This window comes from Salvia splendens, chromosome 16 (assembly GCF_004379255.2).
Source record: "Salvia splendens isolate huo1 chromosome 16, SspV2, whole genome shotgun sequence".
NCBI classification, from domain to species: Eukaryota; Viridiplantae; Streptophyta; class Magnoliopsida; order Lamiales; family Lamiaceae; genus Salvia; species Salvia splendens.
Window position 1 is genome coordinate 1,888,948 of NC_056047.1, and position 27,628 is coordinate 1,916,575.

At 35.3% G+C, this 27,628-nt stretch overlaps 3 protein-coding genes, 2 long non-coding RNA genes and 1 pseudogene across 8 annotated transcripts; 4 read left to right on the plus strand and 2 right to left on the minus strand.

The window, feature by feature from the left end:
• Positions 1–2,376: 2,376 nt before the first annotated feature.
• On the plus strand, positions 2,377–3,297 carry LOC121771901 (transcription factor bHLH87-like). The gene has a single exon (XM_042168798.1). The coding sequence runs from the start codon at positions 2,377–2,379 to the stop codon at positions 3,295–3,297; it is 921 nt and encodes a 306-aa protein (XP_042024732.1).
• Positions 3,298–5,064: 1,767 nt separating this feature from the next.
• Positions 5,065–6,940, minus strand: LOC121771726. Of its 2 annotated transcripts, none has more exons than XR_006044204.1 (2): positions 5,812–6,940; positions 5,065–5,449 (listed from the first exon to the last, which is right to left on the minus strand). XR_006044204.1 is itself a non-coding variant. In XM_042168581.1 (2 exons), exon 1 carries the CDS (start codon positions 6,772–6,774, stop codon positions 5,884–5,886), a length of 891 nt encoding a protein of 296 aa, XP_042024515.1. In that variant the 5' UTR covers positions 6,775–6,940; the 3' UTR covers positions 5,069–5,449; positions 5,860–5,883. The 2 variants fall into 2 exon arrangements, 1 of the variants encoding a protein (XP_042024515.1); XM_042168581.1 differs by having other exon boundaries at positions 5,069–5,449; positions 5,860–6,940.
• Positions 6,941–7,136: 196 nt separating this feature from the next.
• On the plus strand, positions 7,137–16,652 carry LOC121771727 (annotated as a pseudogene).
• Positions 16,653–17,889: 1,237 nt separating this feature from the next.
• On the plus strand, positions 17,890–18,348 carry LOC121771360. The gene is made up of 2 exons (XR_006044005.1): positions 17,890–18,053; positions 18,139–18,348. It is a non-coding gene; the product is annotated as an uncharacterized LOC121771360 (long non-coding RNA).
• A 1,073-nt stretch (positions 18,349–19,421) lies between these two features.
• LOC121771402 lies at positions 19,422–20,077 on the plus strand. The gene is made up of 2 exons (XR_006044024.1): positions 19,422–19,553; positions 19,863–20,077. It is a non-coding gene; the product is annotated as an uncharacterized LOC121771402 (long non-coding RNA).
• A 3,163-nt stretch (positions 20,078–23,240) lies between these two features.
• On the minus strand, positions 23,241–26,834 carry LOC121771756 (putative late blight resistance protein homolog R1B-16). Of its 3 annotated transcripts, none has more exons than XM_042168624.1 (2): positions 26,632–26,834; positions 23,241–26,157 (listed from the first exon to the last, which is right to left on the minus strand). In XM_042168624.1, exon 2 carries the CDS (start codon positions 26,133–26,135, stop codon positions 23,418–23,420), a length of 2,718 nt encoding a protein of 905 aa, XP_042024558.1. In that variant the 5' UTR covers positions 26,136–26,157; positions 26,632–26,834; the 3' UTR covers positions 23,241–23,417. The 3 variants fall into 3 exon arrangements, with proteins under 3 accessions (XP_042024558.1, XP_042024557.1, XP_042024556.1); XM_042168623.1 differs by having other exon boundaries at positions 23,241–26,200; XM_042168622.1 differs by having other exon boundaries at positions 23,241–23,365; positions 23,406–26,834.
• Between the last annotated feature and the right edge of the window lie 794 nt (positions 26,835–27,628).

The following is a 27,628-nucleotide window of genomic DNA, read 5'->3' on the forward strand; positions in this document are numbered from 1 at the left end:
TTAAAAAATAAAAAAATAATAACAGCAATAAATACATTAAGATAAAGAAGGGAATGTGTCCCATTCACATAATGAATTGTACTAGTATATCTAAATATGGCAATCCAAAACAAATATATAAAATTCAATTACCTCTCTTCAGCATTTGTTCCGACAACTATAATTGGATGGTTTTTTTGCTGAGCTGGCCATAAAAATCGACCGTTTTGGTGATTGCTAGCTTAAACCGGAAAAATATACTGATTTTGAACATAGAGTGGGGTCGGAATCGTCTTCCTTTCTTCGAGCCGATTCCGTTCCGGTTCTACAAGAACAACCGGTTTCTAAGCGACGGCAACAACGCAACACAATCAAGTGATAGTATTATTTTTCATATATAAAAGTATCATAAACTTTATTACTATATAATACTCCTAATTTGTTAATTACTTTTAGTTTTAACTCAAAAACACATTATATACAACCCATTATTCGATATTCATACTTTATAATTATTTATCTTTAATAGCAATATTATGTAATTTGAATATTCTATAATTTCATTGTTCATACTTCAACACCATTTAGAGTTAAGTGGGCCGGGTTAAATTTGGGCCCCCTTTTAAATCTGATATATGGAGTTGTAATTTTATAAGGAGATTAAAGATGGGTCAAAAATACTACTCGCATGTGACATGACTAAATCTCAAGAATTTGATATGATTTGTTTTCATTCCTGGAATAAGTTGACTATAGATCAAAGAATATTTTTATTTGATCAATATGGTTGGTATAAGTATTGGATAATTAGCAAATTGTATCACTGATTTTGAGAAGATAATATTATTGTTGATGATTTTCAAACTGTATTTATTTTGACCACCGACATTGTACCATTAATTATGAACAAGAAAAAACTAATGTAGTTGATGATAGCAAACAGTCAAATCCAAGATAGTAGATTTAATTTATAATGTAAGCCTGATAATTGAATTTAAAATTAAAAAATATATATAGATCTTTTAAAAAAGATTAGGGATTTAAAATTGTTGGTTTCATTTTAAATAATGAGTTGGCAAATAAGCAGCTGAAACTGCAATGGCAGCCCATTTTGGTGAGCTGTATTTGATAGGGTGCATGTGGGAAACCCATCTGAAACAACCTTCCCTGATTTTCTCAATGCCTGCCTATCTAGCCACTAGTGTGTGAGAATAAGAGATGTGTGTGTATGAGTGAGAGAGTGGTCATGCCTAACTTTAATTGGGTGTGTGAGATGACTAATCCAGGAAGCGAAACTCGTGTGTAATCGAACAAAGTGAAGAAGAATAGAAGTGAAAACCAATCTTGATATGTGTGTGAGAGAGAGTGTGGCAAGGTCTACAGCTTTGTGTGCATGTGTGTATGCAATGACAGGATCCAGTAAACAGAACTTGTGGAATTGAACACAATGGATAAGATCGTAGCTAAAATAGTAAGGTAGGTGTAGAACGACAACTGGCGCAGGTAAGAATGGCGGATGAAGAACAGAAGTGAACTCCAATTTGGGACATCTTCAATGAAAGATGAACTTAATGAAATTTTGTGGTTCTCATGGATCGATCATGGGTTGATAGTGGGATCGATCGACCCCTGACATTGTATCACCCAATTCGGGTGGTGATATAATGATGATAAACTAAACAAATGAGAAGAATACTACTAATAGAGTTGAAATATGAAGGAGACAAAATCCTATGAGCAAGTTGGAAGTTGTATTATCTAGCTAGTGTCTTATCAATGATAGCAAAACACAATTTGTATTGCATGCTAAAATCCTCTTAAAATTTCGAATCATTCCCACTACTCACCTCCTTACTTCTATCTAAAAGGTCATTTTCCATTTCCATATGATAAATAGCTATGATTAAACTATGATTAGTGGAAATCTTTGAAGATCAAAATATAATCTTGTAAATTACAACCTTTACAGAGCGCATGCTAAAACAGCTTTTGGAGGAGTACTACTACTTCTGAAATCTCATGCTCTTCACAAAGCCTTATCTTTTGAAAAACCAAATGCATCTCCTGTCAACTGTCAAAAATAAAATAATAATAGTAGTACTAAATTATAAAATGCTTCATTCAAATAGCATGTAGTACTAGTTTCCAAGTACTGCTCATTTTTTAGTGTGGTAGTATATTAAAATATACATAAACCCTCCTATTATTCTTTCTATATAAGCTTCTATCCCAAATCAGCACAATTCATAACTAATTCTTGATTCTGCTCCTCTTTAAGGTATGCATCTGCATAATTTATCTCTTCTTCTTCTTGATTTTACACCATATATACTTGTCCCAATTTTGCTACCTTAAACCATTTTGTTTTCATGATTAATAGTGACAAAGAAGAATCAAATGGATAATATTGATTGGGGCAATGTGCTTCAGCAAAGCTTCATAATGTCAAGCACAAATTACAACCCTCTCTGCTTCAACAACAACAACGGTTGGGATGTCGCCGTCAATGCTGGATCGGCAGCAAACACCGCCTCATTCGCATCCCTCGACTGCCTTGCCAACACCACCGCCACATCAGCCGAGCAAGACGACGGAATCTCCCTCATCTTCTCGGACTGCGAAAACCTCTGGAATTTCGCGAAACTGAGGAAAACAGCTCCTTCATTTTCGCGAAATTCAGAAGAAATCACTCAAGATCGCCACGGATCTTCAGCTAATGACAAAAAGAGGAAGAGAGAGGCGCCGATCCGATCAACGAATCTCGATTTCCGGTCGAAATTTTCCGATCACAGCGGCGGTTTCCACCTCACATCGGAAAACCGGCAAATTTCAAAAAAATTAGAAAAACCGGTTCCGATTCCGTCATCTTCGAACATCAATTTCCAGTCGTCGGGCGACGAGCCGGACGCGGAGGCGATCGCGCAGATGAAGGAGCTAATCTACCGCGCGGCGGCGCTGAGGCCGGTGAGCTTCGGCGAGGAGGCGGCGGAGAGGCCGAGGAGGAAGAACGTGCGGGTTTCGAGCGATCCGCAGACGGTGGCGGCGAGGCAGAGGAGAGAGAGGATCAGCGAGAGAATCAGGGTTTTGCAGAAGCTGGTCCCCGGCGGCGGGAAAATGGACACGGCGTCGATGCTGGATGAAGCGGCGAATTATCTCAAATCCCTCAGATCGCAGGTCAGAGCTCTCGAAGCGTTGGGGAAGAAGAGTTTGATTGATCCAACGGTCCATAATTTTCCCGCGAATACGAAGTTTGCATTTTCGCCGTTGCTAAGCTACTCATTCGCCATGCAGCAGCAGCCCCGGTTCGAGCCGTTTTAGCGTTTTAACGAAAATGTCTCTGTTAATTGTAAAAAGTTACCCAACGTTTTATTTTGAATATAAATGCCCCGTTAAAAATATTCTGACGAGTATAAGGCAATTTCGTCCAGAAATTTTTTCTCGGGACATTTTATTTCCGAAATGAAACGTATGGTATTACCTTCATTAGTGTGAGAAGATGAGTCCAAGTCAAATATTTACCTTTTTTTAATCAATTTTTCTTTTTTATTGGTTTTCCAATTTAATTTCTTGATCTAGGTATGAGTATATTTGACATGATAAAATACGACTATTAACCGTTTTATGATTATTAACCGTTTTATGACTTTTGTAATGACACTCTTTCATCATTAGATAATGATATTATATGATTGCAAAATTGTGCTTTAACATGCTAAAAGGTTGAAGGATCATAATTATGAAGCCATCATTAGCATTGCCTTTTTTATTGCTTTAAGTTGTTACTTGTATAAATCATCTTTTAATGATGAGTACAATCATGACACCCACAATGCAAGACCACTATAAGTGGATTTCCGATCACCTTTTCCATCTATAATGATTTTTTACAAGTGTTATATATAAATATAATGGTAATTTTCATCGTTGTTGGAGCTTATTTTTACATCTTATAATTAGGAGTAACTTATTTTTCCAAATATTTTAAAAATTTATAAGCTCCTAAACAGCTTATATTGAAGACCTTTTTGTACTTGCAATATTATACATATTGAAGTGCTTTGTACTTAAGTGCCACTTTATCTTAGGAGAGATCTAGTTTGTTTGTATTAAAATAATTAAGGTAGTTTTAATTTAAGTAATTAACCACAGTGGTAAACATTCTCTTAATGAAGAGTAGTGTGTTATTAGTCAGTGGTCCTGTCTCCTTGATTCAATCCAAAGCGTGATCCTTGAAACTCACCATTCTCGGAACAAAAACATTAATGCTACGCACATGTTTTATGCTTCTTTTTTTGGCATTTTTTGAGGTTGTTTTTTTGGACTCATCACCCCAACTTGCACGTGCATACATCTATTGTTACTCACACTTCAAATTTTTTGTGGCCACTAGATTATTAATCAGACCATGGCTTACCAAATTTAATTTGTATGAGAAATATGTATGTGTTTTTGTTTGGTTTTAGGGGAAAATGTGCTCTTGATTTAGGGAGGAAAATTATTAATTTACCATGTACATTTGTTATAAATGGCAATAGCAGAAGCAAAAACAACACTAAAATCTTGTGGTTTTTGGCAGTTTACCCATGTTACAATTATACAAATGCCACAATTTAGTAGGAGTAGCAATTTATGAAATTAATCCTTGGCTAATTATTAATTAGATAAAACCTCTCTGAAAGGCCCATCTCAAAAGCTACCTTTACTAGGACTTGATCACACTTTTATTTGGCCCATTCTTCAGAAATTGCTTTAAAAGCCCAATACATGAATCATCTGTCACTCACCAAAATATAAATACTAATACTCAATGCAACTCTGTATGGGCTATGGTGTCTTTGCACACATACACAACACACAGAAATACACGATGCAAACGAATTTGATCAAATCCCACATAATTTTCAAATAGATTCATATTGATTTAGAGGGAAAAAGAACTCCTAGATACACATACATGATGTTGCAAGATCCTAGTTTCGACATTTGAGCAAGATTCACACAACAGCAGGTTCATATTCATATATATATTCACATAATACAACACAAATAGCAATGACTTTGGTAGCACCTTCTAAGATGTACTGCTAGATGAAATGATGAAGAAGAGGGCATTAATAAAGATGGGCTAGCACTGTATGGTGAATGAAATGGTATCCAAAATGCAGTCTTTTTCACAAATGCAAAATGTTTGAAGTTTATTTACATTTCTAACTTGCCTGGTACAAACAAATGGGTAGGGATCTTTTGTTACATAGTTCTGTAGCTGCAAAACTTCTTGTACAGGGAGCCGTCATATGGAGCAGATACAAGGTAGAGTTAGTTGTTTATCATGGACTATAGAATAAAAATTGGTGTATTAATATCAGGAACAAAAAATTGGAGTATTCTTAAAGAGGGGAGCAGCCTTGTTTGCATATAGAGTTTCCCCATGAAAGATCAGCCGGTTAGTCTTTGGTTGAACGTATTAATCCTGCAATAGAATAGGTGACAAGATATAGTCAAATCTGGTAACATACAATAACAATCAACAGAGACATGTTAAGACAGAAGCTCAGGCATCTCAAAAACTGCTAATTTTAGAGAGCACATGATGAACTTAGAAATCTTGAAATAGTAGTACTAAAACAACTTCAAAAAGACTTGAAAACCAACAGTTTTGATGATAAAGTATAGTCAGAAAAATGATTTCTTGGCCTAAATGAAGGGTATATAACTTGACAAAAAAAATCAGTTTATGTTCTATTCTAGCACAAAACATGTGTTAAAACAATCATCAAGAACACAAGCAATAAAAACAAAAAAAAACAAGGTGCATTCTTAATAAAACTTTACCTAACAAACCTCACAAGATTACACCACTTTGCCTTTACACCCCCTTACCTCTTTTAAGCCTTTTTTCCTCCCTCACTCAATCTTCCACGCATACAGAAAGAAGCACGTCTCCACGGACTTTGAGTAGCTCCTCGCAGAGGAGTACCTGCTGGGGCCGCTGCAGTCACTCCCATCACACTGAGTGTCGTCATCCCCCTCACTGTCCCCCTCGCCCCCGGCCTTGAAGATGAAGAGGCCGTGGCCCATCCCAGGCAAGCAGAACAGCCATGCGTGCACGTCCCAGAAGACCTGCACAGGCTGATTATTCACTACCACAGTCTGGTTGCCCCTGAATTTCCACTGCAAGTTCCTAATGTGTACCAACACAATCCCATCAACGCTAATCCACATCTCTGGATCCTTGTCCCCCGCAGTCGAGCTCTCCACCACCACATCGTGCTCCCTGCCCTGATCGAACCTCACCCTCGTGGAGAACGACTTCTTGCCAAACACATGCTCCTCCTTGTAAAACATCAGAGCCTCGACCATTGCAGCTCGAGCTTTCGTCGTCTTATACGCCTTCTTCTCCATGTCACCGAGCAACAGCACAATCTCCTCACCGAAAACCAATGCCACGTAGAAGTCTTTACTCGGCTCTGGACCAGAGAATGTGGCCGATCGGAAATCCCAGTAGAGCTCGAGCTGATTCCCATCAACCATGAAACTTTTGTTGCCTTTTCTTGACCAAAAATGCCAAGGTTTAAGCTCGAGCTTGCACGTGCAAACTTGATCACGCTCAACGCTTTCCACAGAAATCCGCAACGAGTTCATCATGATGTTCTTGCTCCACACCACAGTCACATTGCGCCAGTATCCGGCAATGTGCGTCTGATACACGCAGCTCACCGTGCACTGCGTGATTTTCTGATCACTTGATCTCGCCGGAGATTGATTCGCAGAGGAAATCGAATAGATGCTAGACATATTTTATTCCCTTTTTTCTTCGTATGGTGAATAAAGATTGCAATTTTGATCAGGATTAAGCGATTCTTTCTCTCTGGGGCAATTCTTCAAACAGGTGGCGAATATGTTTGGATTAGGGGAAACTGATTTGGGTTGGGGTGGATTGGATGGAAGAGTATTGGTCTGTTGGAATCCACAGAGTTGAATTCCAACAGGTTGATAGCTATTAGGAAATTTTCATGGAAATTTCACCTGGGGATTATTTTAACTTTTCTTTTTTTTTCTGTGAGAAAGGAAACAAACAAGAGGAAATTTGTGGAAGAAAAACAGTTTCGTGAGAGAAGACTCCTCAAAAGGAAGGGACATAAATCGAAAGACTTCCTCGCCTCGGGTCTAAATTGTTTCTAATTGATTATATAATTAAATAAAAAATTTAATTGAAAGGTTATGATATCAATTGGATTTGGAAAAGTCGAAATGATACTAATAGAGGATTTTTATTAAACAAAAATCGACCAAAAATATGTGACTTCTCGCCCCTAAAATTTGAGCTTCTACTCTGCAAGATACACAACCATGGCGACGACGCCGATGATTCCACCGCCGGCGGATGGAACCATGGCTACGCCGCCGCCGGGAACAGACATGACTAGCATTTGCTTTCGCGATCAGCTATGGCTCAACACATATCCGCTCGACCGAAACCTAGTTTTCGATTACTTCGCCCTCTCCCCCCCTTCTACGACTATTCGTGCAATAATGAGCAGCTTCGGGTCCGCGCTATTCACCCCCTCGACATCTCTCACCTCTCGTAAGTCTCAATTTTTATTGAGTATCAGATAGTTCGATTGCTATTGTTTAGGATTGGAAAGTTGAAACAGTGTTTTGGTAAACATTAATTCAATCCTGGTTAGTAGAGATGGCTATTGATTATACATTTTTGGGTATAAGGTGTTCATTGTGTAATTTCCTTTGGTCTGCTTGAAATTGAGCTTAATTATAAAAATATTTGGAGTTTGTGAGATGAAGTTTGTGAAGATTGTGTGTTGAGGTGAAGTTTGATGTAACGAATTTAGTAATTTTCTGCATCAAGGAAGATGACAGGAACAGAGTTTATGTTGAGTGAAGTGTTGGAGCCACATTTATTTGTTTTTAAATAACAAAAGAGGGATGGACCTGAGAAGGTGATGCCTATGCTGACTTACTACATCTTGGATGGATCGGTGTACCAGGCGCCTCAGCTCTGCAACGTATTTTCTTCTCGAGTTGTTAGTGTTCCTCTACCCCTTCTGATTTTCTGAGCTTTAAATAGCGATATGAATTGGCAGTAGATTCTGGGGTAGTTTGGTTTAATTTCTCATGTGCAGTGGCCTTTGTTGCAAGCTCACATGTTTTTGGGTGTATGCACATTGCCACCATATCCAATTTTCTCATTCTGAAGTTTCTATTGTGGGATTTCGAGTTCTTAGGTTCAAAGGATAGGAAGAAAGGGAATGATATTGATCATATCCCTTTGCTCCTCTAGAAAGATTCAGTGTTCATGTTCTTTCCCACCATTCTATTGATTTTTGATCAGATGTTCATAAATTTGAAATGGTATGTAGTAGCTTGCGTATGTTAGGCTTTGGGTATTTCCTTGTCTAATGCTGAGCTATCTTCTGCCAGGGACGTGCGCTGTACCATATATCGAAGGCATTCAACACTGCAGCATCGAAGTTAGAGAAAATTGGATACGGTATTTTTCAATTTCAATTCCTATGACAAAGAATGCTGCAATCCCATAACCGCTGCAATGAAAAAAATTACTGCAAAAACAGCATCTTCAAAACAATCCATATTTGTTCTTAATTGTATTTTATATGCAGCATTTTGCTCGTCACTTTGATCTGCACATGCATGAGGCAGAAAAAGCACCTTAAGCAAAACATGCCCTCCATTTCTACTAGATATGATTCACATTTCACAAGCAGGAGAACTGTTACTTGGTAGAGAAAAGAGAGAAATTTTACAATATATTAACCTGTAGATCCTTCTTAGTTGAAAGCTCAGGCTTCCATAAATAGAGGAAGCTCGTGAATGGGATCCTACCTTTCAAGAGTGTTGCATTCATTTGTGCTTTTCTCTGAAACAGTTGATGCTGAAAATGAGAGTGCAAGCTCTGAACCTAAAGCTCCTAAAGAGACCATTAACTTCAAGGAACTTAAGCGTGTAGACCATATTCTTGCTTCACTGCAACGCAAGGTAGAGCACAATCTTGCTTTACTGGTGCAAATTGTATCAATTTATTTCAAGTTATCAACTTTTTTACGTTCGTTAAAAAGTTTGAAGCGAGGGTAAAAGGAAAGCATCACATAGGATATGCAATTGGTTATCTTTTGGGCAACCTTATCTCTTGATCGTGTATTCTCTTTTCTCTCGTGTCAATTCAATGATGTAAAAATAGTTCATGTACCGCTGCCCCTCTCATTGAACAGTAAATGTATGCTAGGCTCTTAGCCATTTTCTTCTGTGATGCATATCAACTAAGTTATACTTCTTCGCAGCTGCCTCCTGCTCCCCCGCCACCGCCTTTTCCAGAGGGTTATGCTCCTCCCACTCCCGAGGGAGAGAAGAGCTCCGATACCCAGCAGGAGCAGTTGGCGACTGTTGATCCCATCATCGATCAAGGCCCATCCAAGAGAATGAAAATATAACAATAGATTTGCTTGCACATATTCAATTTGGAGGGCACGAGCAGCCAACAAATCCTAAGAAACCAACGGTGAGTCGTTCAGTTCAACTTCCAGTACGAGTCAATTTCTAACTCCTGATAACAGATGGCCGATGCCGACACTTGATAGTACATTGTAACATAGACAGGTATAGTCATTGTGTATGTTAGAACCGGTTTTCTCATTCCTTACAGTTGATATCTATGGAATATTCGAATATATGTTTGATTTAGGCCTCTTGCCCCTTTTGGAGTAGAACGGCAGTTTTGAGTAATGCTGGTTAGTTGCGACATTTATGCTTTCGTTTTCAATATGTTGTTATTAAGAGTTATGTTGCTTTTGATCTTATTCTTGCTTAGCTACATGGCTTCACGAAGGTCTTGCATCACCCACGGTTCCAGTCCTATGGGGCAGGCCGGTTACGGTTCAAAGAAAACGTGTTGAAAACCGCCGGTTCTATCGGTTAATCGGGCAGTGATGCATAGCGGTTTTTGCACAAAGCTGTCGGTTTTCAGCTTTGGTAATACTCCTTTTAGTCCTAATTAAGATGTTTACATTTTCGTATTTAAAAATAAATTAAAATATTCAATCACATTTTTCACTTTATATTATCACATTTAATAATTCCATCTAAAATCAAATCATGTGGTCACTTTGAATGAGAATGGAAGGAGTAATTATTTTAAATAAGTAAGAAATTGGATTTTCTTTTACTCGTTTTATATATAATAATAGTACTACTGTTTAATTTATTTTTATACCAGATGAAGCTAAATTTGTGAGCATTACTAAATTATCACGTTTTTTCACTCATTTGTTGAATATAAACACTTGTACAAGACTGGAGATCACACATTTCGTTAAATTCCACGTGCAGCGAGTTTGTGGTGCATAACTGTTTTGTGCAATGACGTGGCAATACCAACAATAGTTGCTTAGACGGTGACCGACGAAGTAGCGTATCTATTATTTTCTCTATCTCAACTAAAACTACTCCCTCCGTCCCCCAATTTGAGTCACTCTTTGACTCGGCACGAGTTTTAAGGAAAAGTTTGAATATGTGGTGTAATAAATGGAGTTAGGTAGTGAAATGTGGGGCCCATTTGACTTTTTGTGTAATAAAGGGTAATTTTGATGTCCAAAAATGGTAAGTGAGAAGAGTGACTCTTATTCGGGGACGGCCCGAAATGGAAAAGAGTGACTCAAATTGGGGGACGGAGGGAGTATATACCAACAATTTCTATTGGGTAAATATATTAAGAAAGTGATATTTAATAATAAAATAGAAAAAATTAAAGTTATTTTTTCAGAAAAATGAATTAAATTACTTACTAACACTATTGAATGTGACGTAAATTTTATTAAAACTGGATTATCACTAAGATATATAGTCAAAACCTTCACTAAAGTAAAAGTCGCTCTAATTTTTGATTAGTTTTATTATTATAGTACACTGTAACGGTCCAGAAATAAAAATAGGAGTTAGGGATTTATGCCACTCTTCCGAAGTTATAAATATCTAGCAATGGTACGTGTACCTTTACAATCTAAAATTGCCAAATGTTGCATTGTACCTACTACCTACCTTTGAATATAATTTACTATTCTAAAATCTAAACTCTAAATATTAAAATGACAAAGCTTACATGATGATGTATGATGACAATGTAACATCAATATATTCAAATATAAAATTGATGACAATCTAGCATTCAATATCACGACATACTTTATGTTTATTTAGTTTTTGTTATTTATATTCTGAACTCTGTACTGCTATTATATGTTCTTGATTTGATTCGAGTATTTTATATCCCATAAAAAACTTTTTTTTAAGATGGTCAAATCTACTAATCCGTATATAAATAGGAGTCGGATTTCCGTCAATAAATGGCCTTAGATTTATTTCTACACTGATTATCATGTGGAAATGATTATATAAGAGAATGGGACAAAAGTGGATATGGTAATATAGGGAGAAAGTCCAAAACAAAGTTTTCAACTCGTGAATGTTCACCGTCCAAATTATGACATGAGTTTGAACCACATAATTCTTTAATTTGTCCGATTAAATAATTGGAAAGACTGATTTTATCAAATTCTGATATGTCAAAAAAAAAATTTAAAATCAATTGAAAATTTTGGATTAATTGAATTATATTGTTGATTTTTTCAACTAAACAATTGTATTAAAATAAATACTCGTCGCAATAATTGCATTTATGATTCCTACTGCTATATTGGATTCAATTTAATCAATTTTTTGCTTATAAGATACTATAAACAAGTAACAAACTTTATAATTTCTTCTAATGATTTTAAAATATCGATATGTACCATAATTTGATTAAATTTTATAATTTTAGTTGCGCCCTGATTATGTAATTGATGCATGTAAGAGTGGGGTGATTTTATTAACTTTTTAAGATATATTTTCCCTTCTTCTAATTAGTAGATTATAGTATTATTATGAATAAAATGATTTCACACATATAACCTTTTATATGTGACTAATCAAAGCTAGTACGTATCAAAATCAGCCATCAATCGTACCACGAAAACCCAACTTATGTCAACAGTACGTATACAAACTTTTCTAGTCAAAATGTTTAATTAGGCGAAATTTGTCTTGTGCTAGATCATCTAGTTATCAAATGGAAAATATAAATAAAAATAGGATATTAATGTCTAATATTACAAAAAAAATTTAAATTTTTTTTATCAGGATTTTTGAACTTGACATATAATATCATAAATTTAAATATTATTTCAATTGTTAATTTCTTTTCCATCGACTATACAATCCAACTACATTAAAATGAAATGGATAATAACATTTGACTTCTAGGAACTTGATAATCACATTACTAGCATTTTTCAGTGATACTGATAACCATATCTTATACAGTATGATTTAATAACAAATGATATATAGTCGGATTTTGTCGTTAATAGAAAAAAATCAAAACTATGTTTCAAGTTTAACATTCATGTGAAAAAAATAAATTTATAAAGTTTTTTATAATATTAGATGCAAATATCCCAATAAAAATACACCTATAATATAGGCTTAATTCCACATCTTGATCAATTTTGCATAATATATTTTTGAACTTAGAATTCCTTCACAATTTTTCTTGACCACCACTATTGATTTGCGCATTACTACTAGATCAGATCGATTGACTTGTGTGTTCTACATTTTCCAATCTTACAAGTAACACTTCATTCTCTTTTCATAAAAATATTTGGTAAGAGACTTTAACATTCGATTAAAAAATAGATGGGACATGACTTATGTTTTATTATCATCACTTTATAAAGGCACATTATTATATTTGGTTGTAAAGAGTTTGACGAAACTAGAACTCTACACGGATGAAACAAACATTAAAAATTAGATGGGATATGATCGAAGCCAAATATTTTATGTCAAGAACAAACTTCGAATAACCTAATTCTCATATTTACAAGAAAGAACAAGAGTTGCATTATGAAATTATGATCATAAGATTGACAGTAATTAACAAATTAAAAATATTAAGATAAAATTGATTCAGGCAAAAATAGTACTCCATATTTAGATATAATTATAAATATACAGTTTCAACTTTCAATAAAATAATAATATATCTATATATGAATTTTAATATGCATTATAAATTTGTGTTGTATATTAAACGTTAGAGGATAAGCTTATCCAATATATATATTTTGATTACTTCGAAACTTTATGCCTGCAGCCATTTTATATTTGAAGAAGATCAACGCATTTACTATATATAGATTACAATAATCTCAGATGCAATTTTTCTTTGGAGAGGCACGGACGCATTTTATGTAAGTTTTGCTGAAGACATATAAACTATATATACCACACTCACATTATATTAGGTACTCATATCTCATTAATATTAGTACACTATAATTCAAAATTTTGAATCAATTTGTACTATTTGCAACTACTATTTTGGTATTGATACCAATATTATAAAAAATCTAACACAGATTAACATTGTTTCAATCCCTTACTTACTTAATTAAATACTTATACATTATTATCTCTAGTTAACTTACTACTAAATATCACTTTATTAAATCTTGTGTTAAAAAATACACAATTAACTTGAGATCAAGAATATAAAATAAAATACGAAATCATTTTCTAAAATAAAAATATTAAAATACTACCAGATAAGATAATTAATACTATGATATACTACGTACTTTTTTAAATTAATAAAAGATAGAGCACTAAATTTGTACTTATCCGTTTCATTAGTAACTAAATATTCCTTTATCAGCACAAAATGTTACAGATGAGAGAATACAATAAGAATATCAATATTAAAAATATATCATTTCAGTGAAATATACTCCTATACTTAAAAAAAAATAAAAAATGCTAATTTAAATGGGAAAGGACAGAGAGATTAATCACAAGTTTAACAGAATCTGTTTTAAGGTTTGAAATGTCTAACTCCTTGGCTGGCATCCACGTCACTGGGGCCCACCTCCAATCAGAAGGAAATGTGATAATCCAACGCGAGTCTGACTCAGCGTGGTCCCCACGCGCCTCTCAATAATATCTTTTCACGTTTTGTTTTTTATTGCCTGGACAGCTGGCGGTTTAATAAGTAATGAATTCCTATAGTAAACAAAATATACTCCTACAATATTAAATTAATAATAAATATTAGTATAATGAAGGAAAAAGTATATAAGAGTTGCAGAATTTCAGTGAAGGACTTCATTCCTCTGAATTCTCAGGGAAGGACTTTCCGGCAATTATAAATACTGCTCTTTTTCTTCCTCAAAAATGCCACCAACAACTATTTCTTTTCTTCTTCTTTTTCGTTTCTTCATATTTTCTGTGATTAAAGATGACTATCCTCATTCCTCACCATCCTCACTTTGGTAATTTTCATTTTTTTTCTTGAGATTATTGGTTTTTTACTTCATATTTTTTATTTTCCCCCTTTAGATGTAGTTTTGACCCTTTTTCTTGAGTTTATATGTTTATTTAGTTCTTAATTTAAAGAATTTATTATGGATTTAATTTAATTTCAGTCTTTTTTAAATTTTATTCTTGTGTATTTTTTTTTGTGGTTGGAAAACAGGGCTTGAAGTGGAGGAAAAGGGGCATAGTGAAAATGATTTGATTTACAATGAAGGATTTGTGATGCCACATGCCAATTCCTTTGGCCATAACTTTAGGTGTTTTTCTCTCTCCCATAATTCGTTTAATTTTAATTGGATAAACTCAATTAACACTGCTTAATTAACTGTTTGTTAATCATCATTAAATTCTGGGTAAGCACTGATTCATGACATGATAGCGCCACCGACAAAATTCTGGACATCAATTTTATGTTTGGACATATGACAAATTCATATTACTGGACCAGGAATAATCATGAACCTTTCTCAGGACTTAATTCAATCAATTTACACACACATATATATATAATTAATTTTTTATTATTTGTAATAATAATAATAATAATAATAATAATAATAATAATAATAATAATCTGTGTAGGACTTTAATTCACTCAATTTTATTTGCATAATTTAATGAATTAATTATTGTGTGTTTTATTTGAAACAGGGATTATGATGCTGAAAGTGAGAGGCAGGAAGGGGTGGAGAATTTCTATAGAACCAATCACATTAACCAGACTTATGACTTTGTAATTTCTCACTCACATTAATATTTTTTTCACAGGAGAATTAATATTGTTATTAATTTTATTTTATTTCGGGTGCAGGTGAAAAGAATGAGAGCAGAATATGGGAAATTGGACAAGGTGGAAATGAGCATATGGGAGTGTTGTGAACTCCTAAACAATGTTGTTGATGAGAGTGATCCTGATTTGGATGAGCCTCAAATTGAGCACTTGTTGCAAACCGCTGAAGCCATCCGAAAAGACTATCCTGATCAAGACTGGCTACACTTGACTGGCCTAATTCATGGTATAAATGATTTCATCCGAATATTCAGTCATATATATTGTCAATCTAATCTAACAGAATTTGTCTCGCGTAGATCTTGGAAAAGTTCTTCTTCACCCTAGCTTTGGGGAGCTACCGCAATGGGCGGTCGTGGGAGATACATTCCCCGTTGGATGTGGTTTCGACGAATCAATTGTTCATCACAAGGTCTTTAGCTAAAATTTGAACTATTTAGGCTTTGAAACATTATAGAGATTTTGAATCTTAATTACTTTTGTTGTTTAATTTTGTGTAGCATTTTAAGGAAAATCCGGATTACAACAACCCTACTTACAACACGAAGTTCGGAGTGTACAAGGAGGGTTGTGGGCTCGACAAAGTACTAATGTCGTGGGGGCACGATGACTACATGTATTTGGTACACACCATACTTAATTACTTATGTTACATGTTCGTGTTACATCTTTTCATATCATATGTTTATCGGCATTAATTCGACATATAATTTTTTTTCTTATTATTTAAAGGTGGCTAAGGAAAACAAATCAAGTCTGGCATCTGCTGGCCTTTTCATAATCCGATACCATTCATTCTACGGTACATACATAAATAATTTAAACAAAATATTCATCGAATCTCGGTGGTGGGGCCCACGATCTAATTCGTGTGTTGCCTCAGCTTTGCACAGATCCGGGGCCTACAAGCACTTGATGAATGAGGAAGATGAAGAAAATCTCAAGTGGCTTCAAATATTCAAGTAAGGAATTGCCTAAATTAGTGATCAAGAATCAAGAATCCATTTTTCCCTTTGTTGCTTACTTGTTTTGGTGGTTTGTGATTTTGTTGAATTGCAGCAAGTATGATTTGTACAGCAAGAGTAAGGTGAGGATCAATGTGGAAGAAGTGAAGCCTTACTACCTCTCTCTCATTGAAAAGGTGAATTTTTTTAGCCATACATTTGGATTTTATTTATCTTTGGTTGTATGTGATAATCTTTTTTTTTTTTGGGTTTTATGTTGATTCTGATCATATGATGCTCTCTCTCATACAGTATTTCCCAGCAAAATTGAGGTGGTGAAAGTGAAGAATTGTTGGAATCTTGTGAGGAGTGAGAGTGATGTAATGAGATTGTAAAGTTTTTGAGTGGTACTATTGTATGCTTTTTATATATATATATGTATTGTAATTTGTGTTGGTTTCAATAACAGAGTAAAAGTAATTTTGAAACTGAAATTCATTAAGGATTCATGCTTAAGTCTAGGTATAAGAGGCCCAATATTTTATCAGGTCTGATCTAGTATAAAATACTTTACACATGGCCCAATTAAGCCCACCAAAATTTTTACCCACGTCGCCACGTTTATTATATGTATTTTATTTTATATATTTAATTTAATTTTTATATAATAATTTTAAGTTAATATACAATGCTTTAACTAATTACATAAACTAAATTTTTATTTTTTATATATTATTTATTTGAAATTATAGAAAAATGAGCAAAATTGGCTTATGTTTTTTATAAGATTTATAAAATTAACAACGTCAATATTAATTTTGAATTATTAAAATTAAAATAAATATATAAAACAAAATAAATTATAAAATTAACACAAACTGAATGAGAGAGGCTTCAACGAAGTTACGTGACATAACATTTCTATATAGTTTAGGGTTAGGACAGATGTACAAATTTGGATTAGTGAATTCTGATTGAATTTTATTTGGACAAATGTACAAATAGTTTCCATACAAATAGTGAATTCGTGATGCATACAAATAGTTTCCATCGCGATAAATGAAGTCAATTCAACTCCCTTAAATCCTTAATACATTGAAGACTAATGAAATGGTAACCCTTGAACTGAAAATCCCTTATATTAAAGTATTAAAATCCCTTAATAGAGTGAAGACTAAGTTTTAACTGGAGTCAATTCTTAATAGAGTGAAGACTACGTTTTAATTGGAGCTAATTCTAATTAAACAACGTTGTTTTTAGCATCATTAAAGATGTCGTTTTATACACGGAAAGAACAATAACAAAATTTGAAACTTTGTAAGTTTTCAAACTTCAAAGAACGGATTAGAAGATCAAACTCTTTGCGATTTAAGTGGTTATTATCTCTATTAATTATTAAAATCGTACCAACGACACAAATTTCAAAGGTAAAATTCAAAGCTTCTACAGTAATTTATCGGATTTTTTTTCCCTTTTTGGAAAAAGAAATTGTGCATCGACTAATTAAGTCTACTTAATTTGTTCGTCTTCACATACCTATTTTTCCACAAACAAGGTCTCTTCCAACTTCCAAGTGAAGCGTATAACACAACGTCAACTTTAAATAATGTATGAGACTTTGAAAAATAGGACCAAGAAATTCACCAGCAAATTCGTAGAAACATGAAAATCACAAGTTGAGTCAAAATCATTGCATTTACACACCACTATATAAAAGTAGGCTCAATTTTGGCAAAAACTCATCACCTACAATTAGACTTGCATACTTAAAATCAAAGCATAGCGAAACATGAAGAAGAGTAATTTGATCATCGCATCATTTCTCATCATCTTCTTCATCATCCTCGCCGCGGCTGTTCTTCCATCCGAGGCGGCTCGGGCCACAAACAAGACAAGTAACATTCTTACCAAAATCATATCAAAAGTTGTCTATACTTTTGTTTCATCATACTAAAATTTTGTGGGTGTTGTTGCGTGCAGGGTTTCAATTTAGGGACGGGTCGTGTGGACCTTGCTCGTGTTGCCAGGCCGACACGCCGCCTTGCTGCATCTGCGCCTGCCCATATCTACCGTGATGCGACTATACCAAAAAAAAATTGTCCTGTTTTTTATAGTGTGATTTATGTATTATGTGTTGTATATGTTGCCATATACCGTTGATATGATCAAATAAATGTCAAGAACATATGGTTAAAGTATTATTAATAAATGAATAATGAGATTAATTCCAATAGAGACAAACTTACCAAAAATAAAATGCAACTATATTTTTGTGAATATCGAAAATGGAATAAATATGACTATTAATTATGGAAGAATAGATTATATAAATAATAATTAAAATCTTAATTATATTATACTCTAACTATTCTGTGTAAATAGATTATTTAATCCTTAATAAATTAAAATAAAGTGTTTATACTAAAATCAATGATCCATGCAATAAATAGCATGAATTGAACGATTTCACGTAATAGTGAAAATTCACGCGAGATCAATTTTTTACGTGATGACTCGTTTTGAGCCATTCATTTCAATTATTTCAAATTTAAATAACTAGATGCATTTTGGAAAGTATATAAATTTCTAAACTTTGGAAAGTTTTATGAGATCTGAAATTGGGAGAGAATTAGAAAAAAGTCGTTCAAATAATATTTTATTTTATAAAATATCATGGTTGAAAAGTACTAGAGAGAAAGAATTTATGAAAATAGACGAGGAGACTTGGTCAATTTAGGACTATCACACATTCCAAAGGCCTCAATGGTCTGTCGTGTAAATTTGATTTAATAACTTGATTATTTGTTTATTTCTTCTTAGACAACAAATGAGAATTAAAAAAAAGTTACAATGAAGATTAACAACGAAAAGAAGGTTTGAATTGATCAACTTGTATGAATCTCGGTTTAATTTTTCGTTTTTAGTAAATTATGACGTTTTAATTGAGAGGGTCGACATTAATTTATAAATAATACTACAAGTGATCAATTTTCTTCCTTTCTGATATTGATACCCAATTTTCCAGTGAGATTAATCAACGATGCAATATACTACTGTAGTAACTAGTAACAAAGAAAAACAAGACGTACTTTAATAAATCAAATCAGGGTAGAAATAAATCCAAAACTTCACATTTTCCTGGAAACTGGACATCATTGGAAAATTTATTAATAATACAATTATTGTAGCAATAATTTCTTCAACTACGCATATAAATACACCTTTCTAGTCTCCTAAAGAAGCAGACAGACATATATTACAGTTTTTAATTATAATTTCAAACTAATTTTCAATGGCAAACAATAATTTGAAGTCGTTCATGGTGATTCTCTTCCTCTCCGTCGTCGTTTTATCTCCCAACTTGCCGACTAGCGATGCAGCTCGATTCACAGCTGGTAATTAATATCTCATCTATTCGACAAATTTTTATTTTTTTTGGGGTAAAAAATCGATTTTGTCTTATCACTTATGCATAATTTTAATAAAAATGTCTTAAACTTAATTATGAGAATTGCAAAAAGTACTCAACGTTTCAATTTTAGCTTAAAATTAATTTGAAATAAATTCCGCTGGACATATTATTTTGCAATTATCTTAAAGTCCAGACATTTTGTTTAAAACACTGACAAATTCGAACATTTAGACCTAGTTATGTACATGTGATATTTGTTTATTACTTTTCAAATTTAATTTGTATAACACAGATGTGTCGAGGCACCCTATATGCCCAGATTGTTTATGCTGCGAACCCCCACCACCGCAGTCGTGTTGCAAGTGTTGTTCGGCTTCTTCTGCTTCGGTAGAGACTACCAATGGATCTCCGTAACGTCCTTTGTTATCGTCTTACTTAAAATAAAATGTAAGCTCTATATCAATAAACATTTACAAATAAATAAATTCGTTTTTCGTTTGTCATCAATTAATAGTGTTGGTCGCCACACTGCTTAATTATACGTTCCGAGGATTGCATCTTCATTATGTGTTCGAACACATAAGCTCTATTAGATGGATTCGGTATCGTTCGTTTATAATGGCTCAAGACAATAATTGAGTCACTTTCTTTTTTAATTGAGGATGGATACTTAGAGAAGTGTAGAGATTGGCAAAGAAAAACTAAGAAATTATAAATAAAGACCAAGACACTTGAACTTTGGATCTTTGATTTCTTAAAGAGAGTTATGTTAATGAATAATTTTCCCAGACTAAACTAACGGTCTCTGTTGGGACAATTAAAATTTGTAGTAGTTACATTAGAGTGACTATGACTAAAGGCCAATTTTGGTCCTTAACATATTGCGATTTTTTTATTTTGGTTCAAAACATTATCTTTTGAATTATTCGGTCCCTCACAAATAAAAACGGGTCCCATTTGGTCCATTTTGGATGGTTCCGTCAATTTTTTGACGGAAATTCCCCCCTCCAACATCTCCGCCACCAAGCTCCACCGTACCATCACCTTCGGTTCTCCTCCTCCCTCACCAAACCAATCCAGCTCACTGCCACCGCACCATGCTCCTACCTCCTTCTCCAACACGATTTCTCCTTCACCTACGGCCAGCCGCCTGTCCTCGCCGCCTACACACCGCTGCCGCACTGCCCCTCCCCAAGCTCCGCCAAAATCGTCCTCGAGTGGACGGCGACGTGCAAGGGCAGGCAATTCGACCGCATCCTCAACTCCGTCAGCCCAGGCACCCCCTGGCGCCGCCTCTTCCCCGACGACCTCTGCTCCTCCGCCCCCACGGCGTCGTCTGCGACTTCTTCTACACCCCCGCCTCGCACGTCACCGAGCTCAGCTTCGGATATGTCTCCGACTACACCCCCCAACCCTAACTCCACCCTCACCCCGCAATTCCTCGTTAGAGGAGCTGATCTTCATCGAGATTAGTGGCGCCAAAGTCCTCCTCGTGAGGTTTAGGTCAAATTTTAGGTTTCCGTCAAATTTTAACGGAACCGTCCAAAATGGACCAAATGTGGCCTGTTTTTATTTGTGAGGGATCGAATAATTCAAAAGATAATGTTTTGGACCAAAATAAAAAAAAATCGCAATATGTTAAGGATCAAAATGGGCCTTTAGTCTAAGACTATTCATACCTTTAAATTCTTAATCCATCTAAAGGGTAAATTTGTCCGTCTAAATGATCAAGCCCGCAATTAAAAGTCGCATTTGGAGGGATTCGTGTATTAAATACTCACTACTTCCTTATAACGTATGAAATAAATTTTAAAAAAAAAGAGTTGAAAGAATTTAGAGAGAAAGAGAAATAAAATGTTAGTAATATAAAAAAGTTATTCAAAGAATAAAATTATCCAATAACTTCTTTTTTTGATTACGCATCATTTACCTAAAACCGTTGAATATATATACACCGACGTCATAATATTTATTTATAATTCCATCATCGACTTTTAAACTGATCTTGCTGTTAACCTTAAACGTCATACCTGACAAATTAATGAAAAATTATAAACATAGACTAAAACATTGTTTTCACTATTATAATCCTTTGGAGCTCCTAATTAAATAGCCATGCATTCTCTAAATAAATCGCAATCCCACTTCATATTTTCACAATCTCTCTCTCTCTCTTTCTCTTTCTCTCTCTCTCTCTATATATGGCGGGCCGGGTCGGGACTGGGGCTAAACCGAGGACTAGTAGAGGGAATACGGGCCGGATAGATGCTGGGCCCGGTAGAGGGAATACGGGACAGATAAGCAGCGCATCCACATATAGGTAATGTGAAAGACAAATGGATTGCCAATTAATGCATCTTTCTATTTACTCCTTTTTTCATCAATATTATAAGTAATGATTAAAAATTGGGCAATATTTATAGGAGTACTAATTTTTTCATCAATCTGCCTAAAGATTTAAATTAAAAGTACTACTATGAAGTACTCCATATAATATAGTATTATTTCTAAAAGACTTTGATGGAAGTTTACATAGTGCATACAACAGATCAATCTCATACATATACAAAAAAGAGACAAGCATCACTGTGGAAAAGTCAAGGAATGGTACGTACAAATTGAAGTCGACGGAAGTTCGGAGCTGTACCACCTTCTACGCTGCCGGCTACCATTCCTCCGCAACCGGCGCTACCAACGTCCGCCCTCGCCGACGTTAAAAAAACTAAGCTTCGGAATACGACGTCGTCTTCATTCGTCCTTTGGGATTTTTCATGTCGTTTTATGTGCTTAATTTCGATGAATCCCTGTTGGTTAATCGAGAGGAGTTTGTTATTGTATGTAATAAGATGACGCAGTTTGGTGTTTTCACTTTCAATCTATTACGAAAAGATCAGTTTGAATTTTTCTAAGTGTGAGTATTGACTAATGATTTATTTTGTAATGCAATCTTTGATTTAAATAAGCTAACACATAGGTATTAGGTATTTTTGACGTATTTTTGTAATTAGTAAACTGCCAAGTGTATATCGTGGAAATTTGATTTATAGTGCTAACAACTTGCTAAATTAATTATTGGTAGTTTTTTTGGTTAGACTATAAATGTGAATTTAAAAAAATTGCAGTGATGATGTTGTTGGGAAATAAGTATACAATCACAAATATACAGGAGAATAACACAACGAATTATTTAGGCGATATCAAACCAGTGATTTCATTATATACTAGAGTCTTGATTTTAGTCACATTAGAAAACATATTTCACAAGGAAATATCGTGTGAAGATATAATAGGAAATAAATTGTCCCTCAATTATTTCCTTTCGGACTCTATAATTAACTGGTGTATAGCATCGCACATGAAGGCAAAATACAGTATATTTTAGTTTTTTGGACAATTGGTATTTAATCTTTTCGGTTTCTTGATATTTTAGTATATAATCAGTTAAAGAGACTTTTGCACTAATCTTTGATATTTTTTATTCTTTTAGCTATTCAATAACTATTAAAAAAAAAGACCAAATAAATATGAAATCGACAACTAATCATGGTTTCTTGAAAATTAAAAATATTTTTGGTACGAATCAAATAGTTTATGATATAATCAAATATTCACTTGTTTATTTAAGATCTTAGATTTGTAGGTATATAAAAACAATAATAACACAATCACATATTTCAATTCAACCACATTAACAATTTATTATTTTTAAATTTAATTTGATTTCAGAATCATATTTTTGGAAAAGGGAACTACAAAAATGGTCCCTAACTTTACCATTTGCAACGTATGCGACCCCTGAAAATGTATGCCATGTCGGCAATTATCAATATCAGCCCTTGATATAACACTAATGAGGGCTAACACGAACATGGAGGGCATCATTTCCCATACTCACTTGCTCCTCGAGTATCTCCCTCGCCGAATCCGCGGCCATGGGCGTGCAATGATCCACCTCGATCACTTCAAGCGTTGGTATTTCTCCAACACCACAAGGGATACCCTCGAGCCTCGAGCAATGCCTGATGATCAGGCGCTGGAGGCTCGGGAAATCTACACCCTCAGCCATCCAACACCTGAGATCAAGCCTCTCCATGAGCAAGAATTTCAGCATAGGGAAGTCCCCCTCCACAGCCACCCACTCCTCACCCACAACACTCAAATACTCCAGTTTGAGCACTTCAAGATTCACCAAAGAACCTATCATACCCCTCATTTCTTCCCAAGAAATCCCACACCCCCCAAGAGTCAGCTTCTTGATCCCTAGGGGCACACCGAACCTAACACCCTCAACACGTTCCATTCGCGAAGATGGGGCGAAGAACAGATTCAACGTCTCGAGTTTATCCAGATGGATGAGATTACCAAGCTCATATAACGAAGGGTCATGACCAGTGTAGATAGCTTTCAGTCTCTTCAAATTTGGAAGCCTCTCAATGGCCTCTCTACTGAAGATGAAGTTTCTCACTCTTGATAGTGTTTGTAGGTTTTCTAAGACACCATAAGCAGGAGACAAGGTTATGTTAAGAAACACAAGATGTCTGAGCTGTGGCATGTCCCAAATTGGCAAAGGTGCAACTGCCCTATACTCATGTGGACTAAACTTAACTGATGAACTCACAATCAAGCTCTGCAGATGCTCAAGTTTAGGCAGTGATGGAGGAAGTGTGCAATAGCGAATGAATCCACTCGAGAAAGCTATAAACTTGAGACGACGGAGTTGAAGTATCTCACAAGGAAAGGACTCGAAGTTCACTTCAAGAATGTGAAGTATCTTGAGCTGGTTAAAGCCATTGAGCACCTCACCTTTGTAAGAGCAGCAGAAGACAGAACGGGCCGGGGGGTTTGTGGCGATCGCACTCTTGAAATGGAGGCATTCCACAGATTTGGAGAACCAAAGGCGGCGCTTGTGCTTCATGCTTTCTTGAATTCTAATCATGGGGTGAAGGAATTTTTCTTCTTGAGCTTTCTTGACACATAGATCTCTCAACAGATCATGTATGCTGCATAATCTTGGCTTCCGGTTAGACCCTTCCATCGTCACCAGAACTAGACTTCTGTTGACAAGATCCTCCAAGTACTCTTCGCCCGCTTGTTCTAAGCTTTTGGACTCCAATGGTTTGAGAAAGCCTTCAGCAACCCACAAGGTTATGAGGTTGAAAACTGGGATTTGGTAGTCTTCTGGGAAAGCAGCCATGGAGAGGAAACATGGCTTTAGATGATGAGGCAAATGGTTGTAGCTCAAAGACAATATCTTCCATGGAAGACGCTCGTCTTCTTCTTCTTCGCCTCGTGCTTCTGTCACAGCTAAACTCACATCCCTCCCGATATTCTCCCATTGATGCTTCCTCATGTCCATCTTGAGAAGCCCTGCAACCACAATGATCGAAAGGGGAAGCCCGCGACAGTTGCTCGCTATCCATTTCCCAACACTTTCCAATTCATCAGGGCAGTCTTCTTCGAAGACCTTCCCACGGAGAAGGTCCCAGCTCTGCTCGTCATTCAAGAACTTCATCTGGTGAAAATAGGCACCAGAGTTGGTGTAAGCTGCCACATCAGCTAGTCTCGTGGTTATGATGACCCGGCTTCCATTGTGATCATCTGGAAACAGCATCTTCACGTCATCCCACGCCTCAATACTCCACATATCATCCAACACAATGAGATACCTTCTCCCCTTCAAACTCTTGTACACAAGCTCATCTACTTCTTCCAACCCCAGGCCTAGATTCTCAGTCATCGAACGAAGAAGGCTGCGGAGGATGTTTGGCCTTTGATGATCTTGTGATAAGGTTGTCCAAGAACGGACATGGAAGTGATACTCAATTAGCGGATCGTGGAAAAGATTAGTGGCTAAAGTCGTCTTACCAATCCCGGCCATTCCTACAAATGAAACGATCTTGAGACTGGATGAACCTCCGCATAACTGATTCTTGATTTCCACCATTTCATCATCGAATCCAACCATAGCCATTGGTGTGATTCTTGAGCAACCAACATCATCAGCATCACCAGTAGGGTGGTGATCATTCATATGCAAAGATTCAAATTCTCGACTCTCCTTGATCAGTTCCACTTGTTGCAAAATGGACTCAACTTCATCCACCACTTTCTGAAACTCCTGATATAACTTCACACAGCTGTCAGCCCGAACATGACATAACTTCACACAGTTGTCAGCTCGAAAATCCTTAATTCTCCTTTGCTTGTCTGATAACGACAAGAACCTCCAGAAAGCAGAGAGAGTTCGCCAATAACTTGTCTTGACAGTGACAGGGATAGGGACAGAGACAGTGAGAGGGACAGGCACAGGGACAATCTGGTTCTGAATATGGAAATCTATGATGTCTTCAGCTCGATAAGCAGCTTCTCTGATTCGTCCTTCGAGAATATGAGTGAGGTCTCGACTTGCTGGTGGTGGATCGTTTTCGAGGAAATCTCGCAAGAAACAGAACTTTTCATCAAGAATTGTGATTTGGTGTTTGATTGAGAAGAGATTGGAAATGAAATCTTGCTGTGTTGCCTTCTTCAGCGCTTGCAAAGCAGAAAGAAGAGCAGCATACGCCATATCTGACTCTTCTTCAACACTTCTTCAACACAGTTTTAAAGCAGTACTAATACTTGGGAAATTTGCTGAAATAATCAGAATAACACAGAAAAGTAAACTCATGTCAAGGTAACTATAATCAAATAACAATTGTTAAAAATTGTAAGATGGAAAAGGTCCCAACTTTACTTAATTGACAAATTGCTTTTAATGCTTTAATGATTTAATGGCATATTTTGAATAATTTTAAGATCTGAAACATTGATTATGTAATACTGCCCCTTACTTGACTAATTACAATCGAATAAATATTGTCACGTTTCAGTACTTTTCTAGTATTCGAATTCGAAGATACCAAAACTAAAGGTGTCTAAGGGCTCTACAGGTTCAACAGCTAACTTGCAACTCCAAAATCCACTAAAACTAGGTTTCAATTTGAATGAAAAAAGAAGAGTACAATCGAGAATGAACATAAGGACAAGTGAGGTACAGTTTGAATACAAAAGATAAAGCTTGCCTCGTCGAAGATGCCCAACACCGGCGGCACGGTGGCGGCGTGACCACCGACGGGAATGGAGCCCGAAACGGCGTCGTATGAGAGAGTATGATGTTCAATTTAGGAGAGCGGAATACACCTTACATTTCCTTATCGACTTCTTTCTCCTTTTGTATCAATATAGTACATTTCCATGCGTCGTCCAATAAATTCGTCGGCATACATTTATTTAGGTTTGATCACGGATGTACGAATCCGTTTTCGTGAATCCACCTAATCCTGCTCGGTGACCTCAAGGTCACCACAACTCTGCACTGCCAACTGCGCTACAACCCGTTAACATACAACATCCTTCTTATCTAACTACTCCTTCCGTCTCCCACTCAAGATTTACATCATTCTCATTTAATTTGTCTCATTCAAGATATCCATTTTCTATATTTGAAAATAAATCTTTCTTCCGTCTCTCCTTATTAAAATATTAAACTACCTTTTTTCTATATACTTACTACACCTAAAACTCCTTCTAATATCTCATGTCATTCAAGAATGTTCTCGAGTGAAACAGAAGAAAGTATTAGTGGTGAAGTAGTGTGAAGCCATAATTCTATTTATTTTTTTCACTCAATCTAACATTTAATATTTAATAAACACTTACAATTAAAATGAATATAGACCATCAGATAGGCTAATGACTACCAGGAGGAATATGAGATGTGCTAAATGCTATTATGAACGTTCTTAATTTAAAATTTAAATATATAGTCAACTATCTTGCTAATATTATAGGACATTAATTTATAAATAATAGAAGTGATCAAATTTCTTCCTTGAAATCCAGTTAAATTAATCCACGTTGAAAGATACTACTGTAGCAACAAAGAAAAACAAGACGTAATTTAATTAATCAACGCCAGCTATATGTAGATCCAAAACTCCACATTCAACAATTAAACTGCTTATTTTCGTGGACATATTTATTAATAATTACAATTATTATAACAATATTTTCTTCAAC